Here is a 16949-nt window from a genome sequence, read left to right as displayed (position 1 = left end):
CTTAGCTTCAGTAAGGTTGCTACATCATGTTGCTGTATCATGTGGCATAAGGTGATGCCTTGGTCAACCAGGGCTGCTATATATTTAAAGACCCTATAACAGAGGTTATTTCATTATCGGTATGTAGCTATAACTAAAGTGGGATTAAGTTAGAATGACAATAGGTCGGTCGGTCGATCAGTAGGTAGGTAGGTAGGTAGGTAGGTAGATAGATAGATAGATAACTCCAGCTCGCTACCGATTCTTCAGCTTCTGTGCAAACCTATGATGGCTAGAGCTCTTGGCTATGATGGCTAGGGCCAATGGGTAGTGCAGTTCAACAACATCTAAAGGGCCATACATTCCCCACCCCTGGTGTATCACTTCAAAAGGGAAATAACAAATGTTCATAGCGGGAAGCTGGTCATCAGTCTGCTCTTCCCCACATACAGGGAGACTGTACACATTTTAAAACAAATTTAAAACTCTGCACTAACATTTAGCTGTTCATTAATAACCACCTTTATTATTCAGTTTCGCTGTTTTGAGGAACATGTGCAGGGGATTTTTCATAGAGACATTTGGGTGCCAGCTAATCAGTGCTGTGTACAGCCAACTTGCGCTTCAGATTGGCAGAACTCTATTTTTCAAAGGTCCACCCTAAATGAGAAAGGTACATTTGGACTGAAAGCAGTAAGAACATTTCCAGAGCACTATCACTGCCCTTAATATGTTATATCTGTCTCTACTTTTGCATTATTGTCCCAAAGTACCACTAGAGGGAGACATCATCATGGCCATCTCTAACAGTATCTTATCTAACAGATAAAACTTTTAAAAGTAGAAATGGTTTCCCGTATATATGTATCCAGAAACGTTGTTTGGAATTATTTATATGTTCTTAATTATTTATAGAGATATTTTGGCTACCTGATGTCCAATGTAGGCAGTGATGGGCAAGGAATTCATTGGTTCGCATTTTAATGCAAACTTACAAAATTCGTGCTTTTCAAAATTACGCACTTTTCTGAATTTTGCAATGCAGTTCGTAAATAAAATGTGCACAAAAACACATATAATAGAGAAAATGCATACAATCCAGAAAGGTGTGCGCAAAAATGCATATATTAGGAGAATGTGTCCACAAAACCGCATTATATTAGGAGAAATTGCTTGCAAAAACATGTATACATTTAGAAAATTGCATACAAATATGGGCATAATTGGAAAAGTTTGTACAAAGATGCGGAATGCCACGAAAACAGATTCTAAAAAGCAAATTTGCAGACTCATGCAGAAGTGAATGAGAATGAGACGAAATCGATCTTGACAGATTCATCCATATCTGTAGGGGTGTAGAGTTTCTTCAATATATGAAGAAACAAATTAGTAGTTTCTGGCTTTTATGGTTATAAATACTTCATGGTTATAAATACTTTTGGGCACAGCTTGATAGCTAGCTTTTTTGTACATCTTTACATTGTTTTCTAACTATATCCATAATGAATTTAGAATGTCTCTCTGGCTATGTCCTTGAGGCACAGGGTAACAACAACAACAATTAAATACAGAATTTGCTTGGCCTGATTTTTCCCTGCACTAGCTGGAAGGAGTTACAGAATGCATGCAGACCTCCCATGGCCCGGCATGGTGTCTGTATGTGTGCCCCAATGGCTCTGTTTTTCCTTATGGGAATCCCGCCAACTGTGGGCCTAAGAACAAACCGAAGACATTAAACAGGAATGTATTGGTTATTTATTTTATTTGAATATGCTCTTCCTCTGAAAAGCTGTGACTAGCTTGCATATCACTCCTAGTAACTACTTCAGTCCAATCTATACCCAATTAACTTCAACAAGCTCCCAGATAATTCACTAGCAGTGAAAGGACAGCTCAACATTTGAGCTGTCCTTTCACTGGGACAGCTGAAAGGACAGCTCAGCACATTTGTTGCTGACACCTGGCCATAGTTTCAAAACTTAAACACTGCAAGGTAATATTTTCAAATGGCATGAATAAACAAAGCAGGGAGAGACATCACAACTGGGGAGGTGGTGGGCTCTCCCACACTGGAGGCCTTCAAGACGAGGCTGGATAGCCATTTGTCAGGGATGCTCTGACTTGGATTCCTGCATTGAGCAGGGGGTTGGACTTGATGGCCTTGTAGGCCCCTTCCAACCCGACTATTCTATGATTCTACAACAGCCATTTCCATGCACATCATTTGTTTGGTTGGATTCATAAGTCATAATGTGCCCAGGAAGGATCACCGGACCACAGTCCACACAGAAGATTAAAAAAAATGTTTGAAAAGAGATAATTCTCTATGTTGTAGGAGAAAGTACCCTCCCACCCATCCCTTTGCTGCTTCCTATATCCATGCAGAGCTCATATGACACATTATATTCTGTCTGTGAATTTTATCACTTAAAGGACAGCATTGGAAAACACTTGAAGAACACAGAGCAGGGCTCCTGATGATGACTGCAACTTAGAATCATAGAATCATAGGGTTGGAAGGGGCTTACAAGACCACTGAGTCCAAGCCCCTGCTCAATCCAGGAAGCCTTATTCCCAGGCAGTCTCCCATCCATGTACTAACCAGGGCTGACCCTGCTTAGCTTCCAAAATCAGACGAGATCAGGCACATCCAGCCCTTTATGGGCAGGTTCATCAGGGAGGAGGCAGTCCTTCAGCTATTTTAAATATGAGTACTTAAAAAAAAAAAAGTGGATGGAAGTCACCAGCTTAGAAGAGGCATTCCCTCTCGTATGATGAATGGTGCTTCTTCTAAAATGGTGCAACAAATGGTGCACCACACAGCGTCAGGGGCTGACAAGTAATAACTACTTTAGTTGAAGTTATGGTGGCAGAATGATAGCTCAATGTGACAGCACTTTGGTGTTTTTACAGTGGCTTGTTAGTGTTCTAGATAAACGGAAGTGTGCTTTTAAATTCAGAACAATTATTTCTATTTCTATGAAAATATATGTGAATGTAATCCAGCCTTCCCCAATCTCATGCCCTCCAAACGCGTTGGAATATAACTTCCTGGGGGATGCTGGGAGTTGTAGTTCAATACATCTGGAGGGCGCCAGGATGGGAAAGGCTGATGTAATAAACTCATACGATTAATTGGCTTAGATTTCTTTAATTGGGTAACAGGTCTGGTAATAATAGGATTTAAGTTGGGAGGGTTGCATAACCCTGTCTGTAGTTAATAGTTAACTTTTTAGCACTAACCTCCTAAGGAATAAATGATGCCCTCCCCAAAATACATCATATAGTAATTTATTTACTCCAAAGTAAGTAACGAAAAGAACAGTTTTACATATATGGAGTAGCTGCCTGTGCCCCAGGCACAAGTTAGTTAAGCAAACATGAGCCAATTCAATCTAGGGGTGTTGCAAGCATTCCAATAGGATTAAAGTGGGCATGACCTGGAAGCCAGTACCATCTCCACCTTACCCTCTCCCAACCCAGAAACTTATTTGGGGGCATGGGGAAGAGGCAAGAATGGCGGGTGTTCCACAGCTACTGGTAGAGCTGAGCTTCCAGTCCAAGAATCTCTGACAGGAAACAGATGTTCTGCATGTCATTTCTGCCAGAGATTCTGGGACTACTCGTCCAAGGCCCAGGGCCCAGCAGGAAAAAACGCTCTTCCCAAGCCGAAAGCTCCGGCACTGCCTTCGCTTGCCTTACGACAAGATCAGTTTGACATTTTAGGGCAGGGAAAGAAAGAGGCAGAGGCAGTGCTATTGTCCTGTGGGCACCTTCCAGACACATGTTCACTTGAGTGCACTCAGAATAATTGCAAAGGTTCAGCCCCTTTTAGGGCAAGGAATGGGATGCTTGTTCTTCCTTGATTTGGTTCCCCCACTAAAATCATCTTCAAATTGATCAAGTTGTAGAACAGGTTGTCAACTGCAAATAGGAGCCTATATGCTCTGGCCAAAGCCTCAACAATGATGTCAGACTCATTACCCAAGACAAGCATTCTTACTGCTGCTCTGGTGTTTTCCACAGTTTGGACTTAACCATCCTACTATTTAGTATTAAGATGCATATGAAAGTAGATAATCGCAAGACTAGGATGAAAGAAACTCGGAGAGCAATGGTAAACAACTGTGATTAATGAAGGGATTAAAGAGGGAGAAAGCTTATCCTGAGTTCAGGATTTTGAAGGGTTTATGTAAGAGTAGGAAAACTAATCAGGAGCGACTTGATCCAACAACAAATGCTGTTGGCAGAAGAAAGTAATGAAGTAAATAACAACTTGAACAAATAGATTCACATGAGTGGGCTGCTGTAATATTACTTCAGCTTCACTCATGCAGACCAAGGCAGCCAGCAATATGTACAAGTGCCTCAGTAACATGTACAAATAAATGCCTTAGGTTTGGCCTGCACTTTAAATTCACTACATGCCGTTCTATTAAGATATTGTCCCAGTGGTGTCCTCTTCACATCATGACTGTAATGGGCAGAGTTTTGGTTTGTTATGTGATTCTTCTGGATGATCATGTGGAAAAAGTCTATGTGAGGGCTAGTCAACATCAAGAATGTGTAGTGCCGGGATGGAAACTCCTCAAAGCACTGCATGAAGACCAGTGATGTGAACTAAAGCCCACAGAGATATTGTTTTAATCTGGCTCCACATGGTGAGTGTAATTGGTCATTCTATATTGATCCCACGCTTGGTTCATACAGGAGGGTGCACCCAACCTTTTCTTAAGTTTAAATAAGGTTGGTGAAGTCATTGACTTGAATATTTAATTGCTTGCCATAGTGAAAGCTCACTATGCACCAGAAGCAATTGTTCTTAGGCCTCTTTCACACATTACCTTGAGTTGCTGCTGTCCCATGATTGCACCCAAGTTGCCCCCAGTAATGTGTGCAGCTTCTGCCACATGGTTGTGGTGGATTGCATGACTTTATACTACACTGGCAACACACACACACACACACACACTATGGTCCGCAAGCAAGCATGCTACCTCGGGTAATGCATGAAACAGGCCTTAGAGATGCAGCAGTCATCCTTTCTGATGTGGAAAGCCCCTGCTGTGGATATTTTGTCTGAAGCATTCCTCCATTAGAACTACATGATCATTTTTTAAGAGGACATCACTACCCCTTATTTAGTTAATCTCTCAGCATCTCTTTTACTGAGAAATGCAGAGGAGTAAAAGTGAGTCAAGGAGGTTATTAAACCACAGCAATCATTTGCAACAACTTCATTTCATTTTCCAGTTCTGTTCTAGATAAAAGATCTGCTAGATTGGCTATCAAATGATCTTGTGAAGCTAAAATAACAAATCACATAATAAGCCAGGGATGGGTTTTTTTCTTACCCCTTGATGTGCATTTTATTTTTTTTATTTTTTTAAGAACTTAAAGGTTCACAAGACATTTTTGAAGTGCTGCTATTCTACTTACCAAATTTGTAAGTGGTGACATTCTCTTTAGAACTTTCTAAATATGACTTCAGTTTTTTTGCCTTAATCTTGTTTGAGTGTCTCATGAAGTTTTGACCAAAGATTTTGACCAAAAAAATACATTTTATCCAAAATAATAATACATTATAACTCTTCAAATGCCTGAAGAGTTGTCATGCAGAAGAAGGCAGAGACTTGTTCTCTGTTGCCCCAGAGGGCAGGACTAGCTCTTAAGTTACTTAAGTTATAGGAGTTCAAATTGAACATTAGGAGAAATGTCTTGAAGGTAAGAGCGGTTTGACAATAGAACGAGTTAGGGATGGGCGAACTTAACCAGGTCCGCCTCACACACCACTCAACAGAACCCTGCTGGGCGGCTGACTCTGTTCTGTGCAGGGCACGAGTGGCCGCCCACTCCCTTGCTGAGCCACCATTTTTGCAGAAAATGATGGTTTGTTCTTTTACGTAAAGGGCTTTTTATGCAAATGGCAACAATAAATAAACCCATTTATGCAACATTACAGACGTAAATGGTCTATTTAGACCTGCCAGCAGCTCGCACCCCCTGCCGAACAGGGTCAGGCAGACAGCGGACTCCAATCTGGGGGGCCAAGCAGGTGGATGTCCATCAGACTCCACCGCACCCCAACCCTGGATATCCGCAACATCCCTAGAACCAATTACCTCAAGGGATCATTGACTCTCACTCGCTGGAGGTCTTCAAGCAGAGATTAGACTGCCATCTCTTGGGGATTCTTCAAGCAGGGGCTGGACTAGATGGCCTGTAAGACACTTCGAATTCTATGGTTCTGTGAATATTCATGCACTTTTCCATATATTTTTGGAAGAGTGATAAACCAAAAAAGATTATGAAAGGACTCCAAGTTTCAGAACACTGAATGTATCTTCCCATCTCACATGTGGGACATTTGTCTGGAACATGTTAATTGTTTATTAAAGCAATCTGCAACACTTTTCTCAACCAGTCAACTAAGCTCTTTTGCCAAAATTTTGCCAGTAGTACTATGGCTGGAAGCAATAATTTTCCAGCTAACAAAAACCGTTTTTAGATAACCTAACAAGATTACTAGTAGGATGTATCGGATTTAATAAACAGTGTTGTCCTTAATAATCCTTAAGATTTCTTTTAATGTTTTCATACTCGTGCATTTCCACCATATGTGACTTCCAGTGACTTAATCTTCAACAATTCCCAGAGCAGTTAGCATACAGTTTTGTTAATTTGGTAGGTTTAGAGTACCATTTACACAAACATTTGTGGACATTTTTCTCTCAGTGATATATTTGAAGAATACTTAGGATGAAACTTGCATATATAATTCCAATATTCTCAGTGGAAAGGATGTCTACACCCCTTTCACATTAACCAATACTTTCAACAGAGGAAATTTTTATGAAGCTTAGTAGAAGCTGAGAAAAAGCAAACATACACTTTCAATGAGAGAAAATAATCAATAGTTGAATACAAAATAATTGAACCCAATAATTGAATTCACCCAATATATTCCCCACCCTCTTCATACAAGTAGAACTGGTTGGATAGACATAACACAGTGACCAAGCCATCATGGAATACAACTGGCAGCAATTTCAGTTACTATGTTGACTGGAAAAAATGCTTCTGCAATTACAAGCATTACTGCCATCCATATTGGTATTTCCCAATCAGACAATATATAAGAAAATGCATTCTCCTAGTCAATTGAAGTGCTTGAGGGGGGCGGGGGAGAAGTTTGTCTAAACTGGTTCAGTAAGGATTCAAGATATGTGACAACAAATGTCAGAGACACAACTTAGATTCTTCACATGACTGTAAGAAGCTCCAGGGATCTTGAGTTCTGAACTAGATAGAGATGCTTCAGGAATTTGATCTTCATGAATTCCAATGTGAACACACCTGATCCTAGACTAATGTGTAAATCAGAATGTGATGATCCTTTGCATTTTTCACTTCTCCAAATTTTACAATGTAAATAGGGATGAACCTACCCCCATCTGGTATTGGCGGGTGTCTGTTGAAGAACTGCACACACTTGAGCCCCGATGAACTCGCTGAGCCACCCGCACTCACCCTGGATCCCATCCACAAGTGCTTGCCATTTTGCCGAGCTGATATTTTCAGGGAAAAAAGGCCATTAAAATGCACATATTTAAATATGCACAAATTTGGGCTGGGAAAGCTTGATAAACGCAATATTAGAGGCGTAAATGGGCCAGTCGGGTGTCCACGACATCCCTAGATGTAATTTTCACTCAACAACCAGATCAAAAAACATTTTTAAATGTGTATTTTTTTTTAACAAAATGCATTTAGGAATGCAACATTTAGATAAATACATTTAGAAATGCATATTTTGTGAGAAAATATAAAGTACAGATTTAAATAGATATATACAATTTTCATGCAGATTTTTTTTAAAAAAATGTATGTTAAAGCAGAAATGACACAGAACCAACTTATGAACACAATATGAAATTTATGTGGACCAGAAATAGACTGGTGTGGCCTTCCGTAAGGCCTAGGATTAGTGATTGCAGAGAATAGAGAGCAAAAATCAATGCTTGATTGAATGTCATCCCCCCTGCCCCACATAATTTTTTTAAAGAAAAGAAAAATGCAAACTGAAATGGGAGGAGAGGAAGGTCAGATTCATACAGTCAGTTGGGTGCTGAAATACCATGGTGGAGAATTGGCGCCAGCTCTTTCCCTCCGTTATGCAAACAGCTTCCGGTGCGAACTGAGCTTTTGCATCCGCACACAATCACGCAGAAGCCTAGTTCACGTTATTCCCCCCATTTAGAATGTGTGTGTGTGTGGGGGGGTGTCTCCCTCTGTGTGTAATCATGCAATTGGGCACTCGAGAGGATTTGGTTTCCACTGGAAGCAATCCATATCTGGCTCTGCTCCTCCACTGAACAATTGCTGCTGCTCTGACTGCATTTATGAATCACTGCAAAGTTTCTCATTACCAAGGATCTGGGACTGAATAAATACAAATGCACAAAAGCAACAGGAGAGACTTTGAAACAAATAGGGTGGGGGAGGATCTTATTAATCAACAGACCTTTCCAAACATAATCAGCAGGTCTATCATGACCTCTATATTCATTATAATATATTACAATTCGGGGCAATTCAGCCCAGTAACCTGGTGTTTAATCTTTATTCTGTGTAAAGTGGATATCATATGTTGATTTTATTGTCCTATGCATCTCCCACCCTTTAAATACCCAGCCACAATGCTGAGGAGCTTCTTTCTGCAACCAAACTAAATTATTAATAAATTAACTAACCTATAAAATGAACTTCACTTTCATATGCAATGTATTCCTTTTAGACAGACTTAGGGCGCAGTCCTATGAGAATAGGCAGCCGCCTCCAAACTCAGAGGCAACCGCCTATCCAACACAGGGTGGGAGAAGCATGGAGGGGATTGTCCCCTCCATGCCTCAACCACCCTGCATTTGTGGCTAGACAGCCTATTTCGGCTGTCTAGCCGCAGGAAGGTGGAGCAGGGAAAGTGGCTGCCGGACGACACATAGGATGTGTCGTATTGGCATTTCCACCTTCCCTGCCCCGGAACGCCCCCCAGAGCGCCCCATTTTCGATGTTCTGCGCTCCTCTTCCGAATGCAGACCACGGGGCCATTCTGAGCTGCCTGTGAGGCAGCGCAGGAGGGGGGAAGGTTGGTCCTACAGGAACCGACCTCAGAGCGCGGGCTCTGAGGTTGGTTCCTGGAAAGCGACATATCCTATGGCCGCTCCCTTAAATATGCACTAATTCTTAAAATATTTGAGAATATTTAGCTTGCTAATCCATCTTTCAGGATTGTTATCTTTTGGTATGCTACCAGCTGGTTTGAACTGGACCAGTGCAGGCTGGCTAAACCTAATGGAGTATCTTCTAGTCATAGAGGTATCAAAAATCAATCCATTGGGATTTGCACAGGTTGCCAGCTGAAATGGAATGCGACCACAAACATCTGAAAAGAGGCTCTGGCTCATTCACTTACAGAATCTGTCCTCTCATCCCATGTGAGCTTCTACTGGAATATGATCATAAGCTCTCCATGAGGACCCTTTGGTCAGTGTTAGATCACATGTTCTGCATACATGGGTTTCAGTTTCAGTCCCTAGGACCTCCATTTGAAAAAGATGGGAGAGACCTCTATCTGAACCTTGGAGAGTCACCACAGTCAGAGTAGACAAGAGTAGAATAAATGTTCTGATGTCATGAGCCTACTTTGTACGATGTCATTGCGGCCCAGCCTGCTGTGATAGTAAATTTGTGTTTGCACACTGACTAGTAGCAATGGTGACAACTAAACTGGGGACTTTTTTTTAAAGAACCAAACTCACTGATTATTTCAAAAGTTCTTAATTCTCAGAATGTGCATGTGTAAATGCATGCATTGTTGTCAGCTACAAGAATGACCCTGTGAGTTCGTATTTCTGTGGTAAGTTTTTGTGTGAATGTGTTCAATTATACTTCCATGCAAATCGAAACAGGCAAGTGTCAACTCCTATGTACTGCAATCAGGAAATAAGATTTGAGGCCAAAATCATTCTTCAAAGTAAATGACATGGTTAAGCTGTAGCACCTCTCATAGCAAGTTGGGTTTGGGCACTCCCCACAGATGTCAGAGGCTGGGTACATGATGTCAGAGCATTTTGGCACATGTTGAGAGGATTCATAGGTAACTTACCATTCTTGGGTTAACACTCTTTACTTTGGATAGCAACACATTAGTGAAACTATTCAGAAGGCTGATTCCCATGTGGATCAGCTTATGAGGATGAATCGCACAAGACATCTTATGGTGAGCAAATTGATGTTTCAATCAGCTGATAAACTCTTTGCCTGTCAACTAAAATTTCAGCTAGTACAGAATACACATATCTTCTTTTTTTTTTTGCCCACAGGAGAATTCAACAGACTGTGGTGGTGCCTCTGGTTTGAGCCCGTCACTCTGCTCAATAGTAGGAATCCAGTTTGTCCTGCTCTGGCTGTTATCTGGAAGCAGACGTTACCAGTTATGACCCTGTTCAAACCAAAACCTGTGTAACAAATCACGATCCTGCCAAAATGTTAGCCTCCCATTTCATTTGGAAAAAGGGGTCAGCCTGCTCAGACCACAGATAAATGCCAATGTCCATTACTTGATATCTTCTTTGGAAAGACTCTGAAGGCACCCACCGTGGCTGCATGTTGGCGTGTCCGATCTGTAGACGTGTGTAAATGCTGCATCATCTAGGCCATTGGAACTGAATTCTATATGTGCTTTACTGAGGAATTGCAGGTTTTTTGTGCTTTTGAAGACTTTTATGTAAAAAGGGCTCCCCTTTAAAAGGTTACATGATTTCTGTTTATTGTTAGTTTTGAATTTGTTGCACTCTTTATTCTTTAAAACAAATGCTTTGTAAGGTTGTGGGAAACCCTGACATTTCCTCGGCCCTCATATTTAGAGTACTTATTTTTTTTAATGCCTGCTTTCAATATCAGTTGTGTCCAAAATGCAAAATAGACTTCAGTTTCATCCAGAACTGTTTTGTACTGGCTAGCCCAGGGGTACCCAAACTTCTGAGGCTGCTGGGCACATTTGGAATTTTTAGGAAATATCATGGGCACTGTCACAAAATGCCTGCCATGGGCGCATATCCATTCATGAAATGGCTGTTGTTGTGGATGTGGTCAGTCACAAAACACCCATTACGCAGAAGGCAAACTGGTGTGGCTAAGGACAAAAAACTCACGCAAAGCCTGAGTATAATAATGAGATTGGATCTAAGAGCTAAAACACAAAACCACTTTAAATCCACATTAATAGGAAGATCACCCCAAAAACATTTTCCCAGAATACACCCCACACTGCAGGCATAAAAAATCCACACTATCCAGATTTTCCATGTAGCAGAAAACACCCCCAAAACATCCACACAGAACAGACACACAGTTCTTCTCTGCTCCCCTCCACCACAGTTGCCCTGCCACCCTGCCCAACCCTCATGAACAAGCCCACGGCCATCCTCTCATCACTCCCAGTGCCATTCCCAAGCTTGCCATGGGGAGACCCGGGCGGCGGGGGGGGGGGGGTTCTTTCTCTTTTTTTCTTCAAGTTTCAACATGCAGCTGGGGTGTGCTGCAAAGCCATAGGCCACCCTCCAGCTGCCACCTTAGTTTCCTGAAAACGCCTCTGAACCATGTGGGGCCCAGAAGCATTCTGGGGAAATTAAGGCAGTGGCTGGGCAGCTGACCCTTGGCTTAGTAGTGTGCCCCCGCCTCCAGTTACAAAAAGACACTTTAAAAATTAAAATTAGGGAAGTGTTGAGGGTTACCCTGGCACCTGCAAGTGCTGCACTGGGGACTCCAGGGCTAGCCATCTACAGAGATTCACATAGCTCAAAATGCCTTATGATGAATGGTTTTTTCCTCCCAAAATGAGTATAAATGGGCAATTGGCTAAGCTTGAGTAGGTTTGTGAAATGAATGCAAAGCCTTTAAACGGCAAAAAATGAAACGGCATAATGTTTGAATGGAAAGGTTCTTGAGAATTGCATATTTTAGCAGAAAAGGTGGTTTTCATCCAAACTGGGTATCCGTACCCTGCTGCACAGTTGTTAACGTCCATGTCATGATTCATGTTCTCAGAGCAGTTATCTACCGCTAGCCAAGTTCTCCAAAACATTCAGACGCAAAGTTTGTGAATAAAAAATGTCTTTGTGAATATTGAATGTTGGTTTCCAAGGGTATTTTGCATGATGATGAAGCTGCAGCTTTGCTGTTTCTTTTAGTTTGGTTTTTTGTTTTCTTTTTGATGGTAGAGTATAGTTTATTTAAAAGGTACCTGAGTGATTCTTTTGTTGTGTGAGAAACCAAATATTGCAATGTGATGCAATTTAATCTTAAGTTATATATTGTTAAACAGAAATCTGAATATACTGTGCAATATTAAAGTCGAAAAAGGGGTACGGTACATTTGGTTGTCTGCACAAATGGGAAGAGATGGATTTTATACAGATGAAAACACTCACCTAAAATCCTGTCTACAGGTATTTTAAGTAAACAAAATCAAATTACAGGCATTTATATTTTAAAGAGTATGTGTGCTCAGATTTGTACTTGACGGCGTTTTTCTTTGTTTCCACTAAAATTAATTCCTACCTATTAGTATCTATAAAGCATCCAATCTTTCTGTTTTATAGTTAAGAAACAGCAAACTGGAAAAGCTGAATTTTTCTGAAACAGTAGCAAAATCAGGACAAATGGGGAGCCTTGAATCTATATGTATGTACAGTGATACTTGATTGTGAATAATATAAAAATTGTTTTTATACAAACCTGGTGAGGAATCAGATCAGTGAAGTAAATTATGTTGCAGTATAGAATATTGTAGACACAGGATAGAATATTTTTGCCCCATCCCCATTTTTGAGAATTAACCAGTATTGCAAAACAGCTAAACCAATGAATGTGCAACTTTGCTGATATTGTAGAATTCTGCTAAAAGCTGCAATATGCAATTATTTTCTTTGTATAAGAGAACCCTTCTTTTAAATAATAAAAAAGCAAAATGCTACTATCATTGTGCTGGCAAATGACTCACCTAATTTTGAGTCCAAACTTTTTATGGGATTTATTGGGAATGCATTGATATGCAATGACATTTTTTAAATATATATATACATCAATTCTCATTTGTACATGGATTTGAACTTTACATTTCTGGCTTTATCATGCCCAGCCTTGAATTATTTTCTTCCTCACAAGTACCCTTGCTTCTAACTTCACTGTTAAGATCAGAGACTGTAGAAAAATGGTTACCTGAGCAAGGTTCCTTAACTGTGCATTTATAAAGTCCTGTGGTTCTAAGAGAATAGTTGCAACTGATTCTACTTAGCCCTGAGGAAACAGGTACCAATTTCAAAATGGTGAAGAAAAATAACCCAGGAGCATCACATTCTGCTGCTGTTGCTTCAGTTTTATTGCCTTTACCCAATCAAAGTAAGAGTCAGGGTGCTTCCCTTATCCTCAATTAGTATTCTGTTTATGAAGATGGTACTCATGAGTCAGCAAAGTGTGTGTAGCATATTTGTGTCTTACTTTCAATCACTTACTAGTGGCAGGTTGAGTGCTGTGTTTTATTATGTTTGCTCCCATAACAAATAGAGTGAAATTTCACTCTTGTCTGGAAAGTGTCAGGAGTAAGTTTGCAGCCTATTCCTGCTGCAAACTCTTGATTTATCTTGTCAGGGATGGATTATGCCTTGGAAGGTTATTGCTACAACAAGTAGTAATGGGGAGCATGGTACCTTAAGAACAGACATGCTGGATTTCTCCATCTGGCTCAGCAGTCTGCCTAACAGCAATGGCTGGGCACAGATACTTAAGGAAACTTGACGAGGGCATGATGAAGACATCGATCCCAGTTCTTAATTCCCAGCATCTTGATAGTAAAAAAAAAATAAGAATCTCCATTTTCCTGTGTGCAAGTGCTGCACTGCTACACAAAGAAAACTTCCTGCTATTGCATCTATCCCATTCAGGTACATTCTCTTAGGTTGAATATTAGTCCTGAGCCAAATGTGAAGGTACACTTTTTGTCAGACGTTTTCTTGCAAAGGGGTTGCAAACAGGAACTGCAGAGTTTGGCCAGTTAAACTGAGAGCAGTATGCCTTGCACTTGCTCTGAATTGACTTCATGATGTTGTCTGATTGGCTATGTTGTATTGTGACTATGTGGTCCCTAAATGGTTGGGATCACCTAGTCAACATGGAGAAATCCCTGCCTTTAAAAATGGTGTAGAATGAGCTGCCAACTGGGCAGCAAACATCCTTTAAAAAAGGCAAGGAAACATAGCAAGGAAAAAGGCAAGGTAGTATAAAAAAGGGACATTTCATAATACCTATAAGCATTACTTTCACACAACAAATGTTCACATATGAACATTAAGTGTAGATAGCCATTTACCAAGTGGAAAGTTACTGTATTTCTATAGCAAATTGTGTATACCATCCTGCTAAGTGCTGAGAATTATAACAAAGTTTGCTTCTGTTTTCACTCACTTTTTATGGAGAAATCAGACGTCATTGCCCACCCCTTGCATTCTGCTGTCTTCTGAGTCATCCTACCATCTTTTTCAGAATTGCTTTGTGATGATGGTGACAATGATGATTTTGTGGGTACTGCCTCTAATTGCTGAAACATTACTGATACATTTCCACTTACTTAGTCCCCAATATGGATGGATTTAATTACTGGTTTCTTCTCATAATTGTTTTCTGTTTTAATTGCAAAATAGAACTATTTTGGAATTAAAAAGAAAACAAACAAGAAGAAACTAGTAATTAACAGTCCCCCTTACTAATAACAGAAACTGACTAATTAAAGGACAGTTCGCCAGGTATGCCATAGCTGCACTGAACAGGGAGCAAAAAGCCTGTAATTAAAGATGCCGGGAATGTTTGCTAAATGCAAGCTTAGCTATGGAGAAGGCTGTTGCCAGATCATATGGTGCCATATAGAGTGTTTCATCAAATTTGTTTCCAACTGATAGCCAAGAAGCAATCCCTCGGTGGCACTAAAGGGTTCCAGTGTCGAAGCAACAGAAGCATTTAGGAATGTATGAAAGTCACTTACCTTTTCACGGATTGTGTTCGCGGTGGGGGGGGAGGCGATCTGGTCCTCCCCCCCGGAATCCTGCCCGGCCGGCTCCGCTCTGCGGTGGCTCCACAGAGCAACCGGGCAGGGCCGTCTGCAGCCGGAGTTCCGTCCACAGACTGGCTGGTGCGGACGCTAATGGCGACCGCCGTAGCGGCCGCCATTTGCATCCAGCCAGGCTGCCGTGATAGGCTATGTAAGTATTTATGTAGCCTATCACGGCAAGCCAATCAAAAAAAACGGCGTACGCAAATGGCGGCAGCCCGGGTAGCCACCATTTGCGTTCCCTAGTTTTCGCCGTTTTAGTCTATGTAAATATTTACGTAGGCTATTACGGCGGAAAAAAGGGAACGCAAATAGCGCCCACTACGCTATTTTTTTTTTTTTTGCTTGGCTTGCCGTGATAGGCTACGTAAACACTTATGTAGCCTATCACGGCAAAGACCAGGATGCAAATGGCAGCCGTGGCAGCCAGTCGAAAGACCAGCCGCCACCGGATCCGCCACCGTCCGGAACATCCGCCCCAGGTAAGCCTCATCCTGGGAGGAATCCACGGGGGGCAGGCCATTCCGCCACAGATTTCGGGGGGCGAAATCCGTGGCGGAATGGATTCGGCCTCACTGAAATCCGTGGCAGAATTCTCCGCCACCCCTAGAAACATTTAATCTAATCAGAGCACTGGTGAAAATTCTCCTTTCTACTTGACGTACAATGATACAGACAACTAGCTTGCAGAGTGCTTAAATGTTATTTGCCGTGTTCACTCCCACTCTGTAAAAGAGGATGGGAGAATCTTGAAAAAACATATCTGGAAAACTAGAATAGAATAGCTGTTGGCTGCTTGTTGCTATAAAACAGATCCGTATGTGTACACAGTCCACGAAAAATCTAGCTCAGTAACTTTCTATTGACTAAGCTGGAGTAGGCAGCATAAAGCCCCTAAGCTCTTCTCCCTGGCAAACTTGTACAGTTGCCATGTGGCAACACACCCAAAGGCCAGTCATTCCAGCAGGGAAGGGTGCAAGACGTTCTACGAGAAAAATGCCTTAGTTGTCAGGGTAAGATCTGCAGACTTTGCACCTGTTCCTGGATGTAACACCAGTTTAGAATTCAAATAGTTTGACATCGCTGAAAGAAAGCAGGTACCAAACCTTGACATTTGGCTCTACATATTTTTCATAACATTCAAATACTGGATTTTTGCTGGTGGTTTGCACAAAGGTTTTTTTTTTAACAATAATATGCAAATACTATTCAGTTGTTTAATGTTTAAAATGTGCTATATATATGCATATATATATATATATGTCACGGTGGGATTTACAGTGACATTGTAAATGTCACTCACCTTGCAAATAGCGAAGGTACAGCTCTTTGAAATAATTTGAGTGACAAGGTGAAGTATCTTGCAAATTGTACATGCACTCTCTCTCTTACCAGGCCTGGCTTTAATAACCTTTTTCCCCCCACAATAATTGGCTTGAGAGGCACAAGTTATAATACACTGTAAAAAAAGTTTTACTTTTAGCATATATAACAAACTATGTTGCTATTTGATTTTAAACTCCTAGCTGTACCAACTGTTTTAATTTCTACAACAACCATGAAACCCTGCTGTATTGTCTGACAACCAAGTAATTCTAGTTCTGCTTTTTAAAAGAACAAGAAAACAGCTGGCAGATCGAAAGGTTTAGCTCCTTTTCACCCCCCCATTGGAACAACCAGCATTACTGCCAAAACACTAAGTGTGGTCCATATTTGTATCAGGTTTTTAACATGACATAGATTTCATGGGTTTGACTGAGGAGATTTTTAGGTCCTTGTACCTTTAAAGACTTTAGTATGATCTCTT

General features: G+C 41.1%; 1 protein-coding gene across 1 annotated transcript in view; it reads left to right on the top strand.

Annotated features, from left to right (window-relative positions):
* The window catches only part of CACNA2D1 (calcium voltage-gated channel auxiliary subunit alpha2delta 1), a 555905-nt gene extending 542014 nt beyond the window's left edge, over positions 1–13891 (top strand). The window contains exon 39 of the mRNA XM_084811840.1: positions 10362–13891. Coding sequence (XP_084667966.1) covers positions 10362–10478 — 117 coding nt within the window. The 3' untranslated portion in view covers positions 10479–13891. The remainder of the gene's footprint in view (positions 1–10361) is intronic.
* The last annotated feature ends 3058 nt before the right edge of the window (positions 13892–16949 follow it).

Source organism: Heloderma suspectum, chromosome 7, assembly GCF_057233095.1.
Source record: "Heloderma suspectum isolate Gila_16-S chromosome 7, 16-S_ref, whole genome shotgun sequence".
NCBI lineage: Eukaryota > Metazoa > Chordata > Lepidosauria > Squamata > Helodermatidae > Heloderma > Heloderma suspectum.
Note: the sequence above shows the minus strand (reverse complement) of the source record. Positions and strands in the feature narration are given on the sequence as shown.